We start from the raw sequence: 1,914 nt of genomic DNA, 5'->3' as shown, positions 1-1,914 counted from the left end.
ACCCGAAAGAACTGAAGCACTAGGCAGGTTGCGGCAACAATGATACCAGTGACATAGCTACTGTAGATGGTAGCAAGGCATAAATGCATTTACACTTGGCTTTCGGTTGGATCAGATAACCACAGGCAAACTAAAGTGCTAAAGCTTAAATCTGGATAGTCCAAGGTACTAACAGGCAATACAAACAACTCTGAATTTTGGCATGAGGCCCCGAAATTTATCACACAATTCATACCATACAAATAAACAACTACTCCTATCAAAGATGCATGGTAGGTACAAGTAGCACTGACCTAACATCTCGGGAAGGCGAGCCGGCGCAAGGGGAGGAAAGGGGATCACGAGTCCGGCAGGAGCTGCGCCTGGTCCTCGCAGAGCCCCTCGTCCTGCAGCAGCTGCGCCTCCTTCTCCTTGGCGAGCAAGTGCGCCTCGTACCTCCGCAGCCTCTCCTCCATTTTTGCCTGCGGGCACAGCACACGACAAGAGAGCGGGGGTGAGCACCGCGGCTTCGACCAAATCGCGGTAGGCTGGTGGGACGGGAGCCGTCGTACCTTGTAGGAGGTCTCGATGCGGTGCATGACGTAGAAGCCAAGGCCACCGCCGTGGATGGTGCCTGCCATGATCCGCACGTACGCCCACCGCCGCGACCCGGGCGGTGCCATTGCTCCCTAACCTTGCTACGCCGCAGCCGCCGCCCGTAGAGGTGGATGGGTCGTCCGGCTCGACGGAGATGGGGTGTCTGGAGCAGAGGAAGGGAGGGGGATCGGGAGGGCGGTGACTTGGGATGCGGCAGAAGCAGTGGTGGAAGTGTACTGCATACTCTAAGCTAGGGTTGGTGGTGAAGGGAGGTGGCGGCGGCGGCGATCTGCAGGGAGAGGAGGCGACCAGTGGCTGGGTAAGGTTCAGGAGGACGAGTAGTGGGTCTGCTAGTTTTCTTTTCTTATTTTCTTCAGATGGATGAATGGATGGATGGATGTGGGATTGCTAGCAATGGACGGTAGGATTTATGCCATGTCATCGATCCATGGCATAAATGATTCCACCAATCAGAATCCAGCTTACGTAATTGTGTTTTTTTTTGTTTCTTTTATATTTTTTGGTTGAGTGTTGTGGGTGGAAACACTTTTCATTTAATTATGATAGTATTTGGCATTACTAAAAAATTCACCCACATATTTTTTATTGTCATGTTTAAGTTTTTATTGTCTGAAACACCAAGTTAAGGTACCATATACCACCTTTCAAAATATTTATCTAAATAGGGTCTACACATTATGAGATTAGCATGGGCTCACATATTTCATTTTGGTAATTATAATATATTTTTTAAAATATTTAGAATATTAAAATGAATAATTATAATTTATTGGTATTTATCTTATAGAATTTACTTCATCCATATACGTATAAAACAAAATTTTGCTCTCAATACATGACACATAGGTAAAACAAATGAGGTGTCGTCCTGTGACCTCCACACATATGTTTATGATCTTATATTTGGTCATGTAGCATTCAAATATGATTTTAAATAATTCAACACATCTTAATGACCATTTTGTGCAATAGGATCATGACCTAATGAACGCAAAAGGTCATAACGATATGGGCTTTGGACCCTCTTAGACTTGCCATGACTAATTTCAGAATTTTGGTCATGGATCAATGACCAATTAAACCACCGTCATTATTTTTGGTCATAATTGAGTGTTTTTCTTGTAGTGTTTGTTAGTCGCTGTTTACACTTTGCCACTGTATTATCCATGCTAGTTTATTTTCGTTTTCTTGTTTTCTTGTTTTGTGTCCTTTTGAGAAAACCCAAAAATATTTTCCTTTCTTCTTTTGCTTGCTGGGAGCTTTCTCATGTAAATAGTTTTATTTTTCTTTGGGTCAAGGTAGAAGATATTGGTTACA

The 1,914-nt window shown here is 44.0% G+C and overlaps 1 protein-coding gene across 1 annotated transcript; it reads right to left on the bottom strand.

Moving 5' to 3' along the window:
* Window positions 1–323: 323 nt before the first annotated feature.
* On the bottom strand, window positions 324–662 carry LOC123439555. Its single transcript, XM_045116253.1, has 2 exons — window positions 552–662; window positions 324–461 (listed from the first exon to the last, which is right to left on the bottom strand). The coding sequence occupies exons 1-2, from the start codon at window positions 660–662 to the stop codon at window positions 339–341; spliced, it is 234 nt and encodes a 77-aa protein (XP_044972188.1). The 3' UTR covers window positions 324–338.
* Window positions 663–1,914: the final 1,252 nt, after the last annotated feature.

The sequence above is a fragment of the Hordeum vulgare genome, chromosome 3H, assembly GCF_904849725.1.
Source record: "Hordeum vulgare subsp. vulgare chromosome 3H, MorexV3_pseudomolecules_assembly, whole genome shotgun sequence".
Taxonomy (NCBI): Eukaryota; Viridiplantae; Streptophyta; class Magnoliopsida; order Poales; family Poaceae; genus Hordeum; species Hordeum vulgare.
The sequence above is the reverse complement of the archived record's forward strand: the minus strand, read 5'-3'. Positions and strand labels throughout refer to the sequence as shown.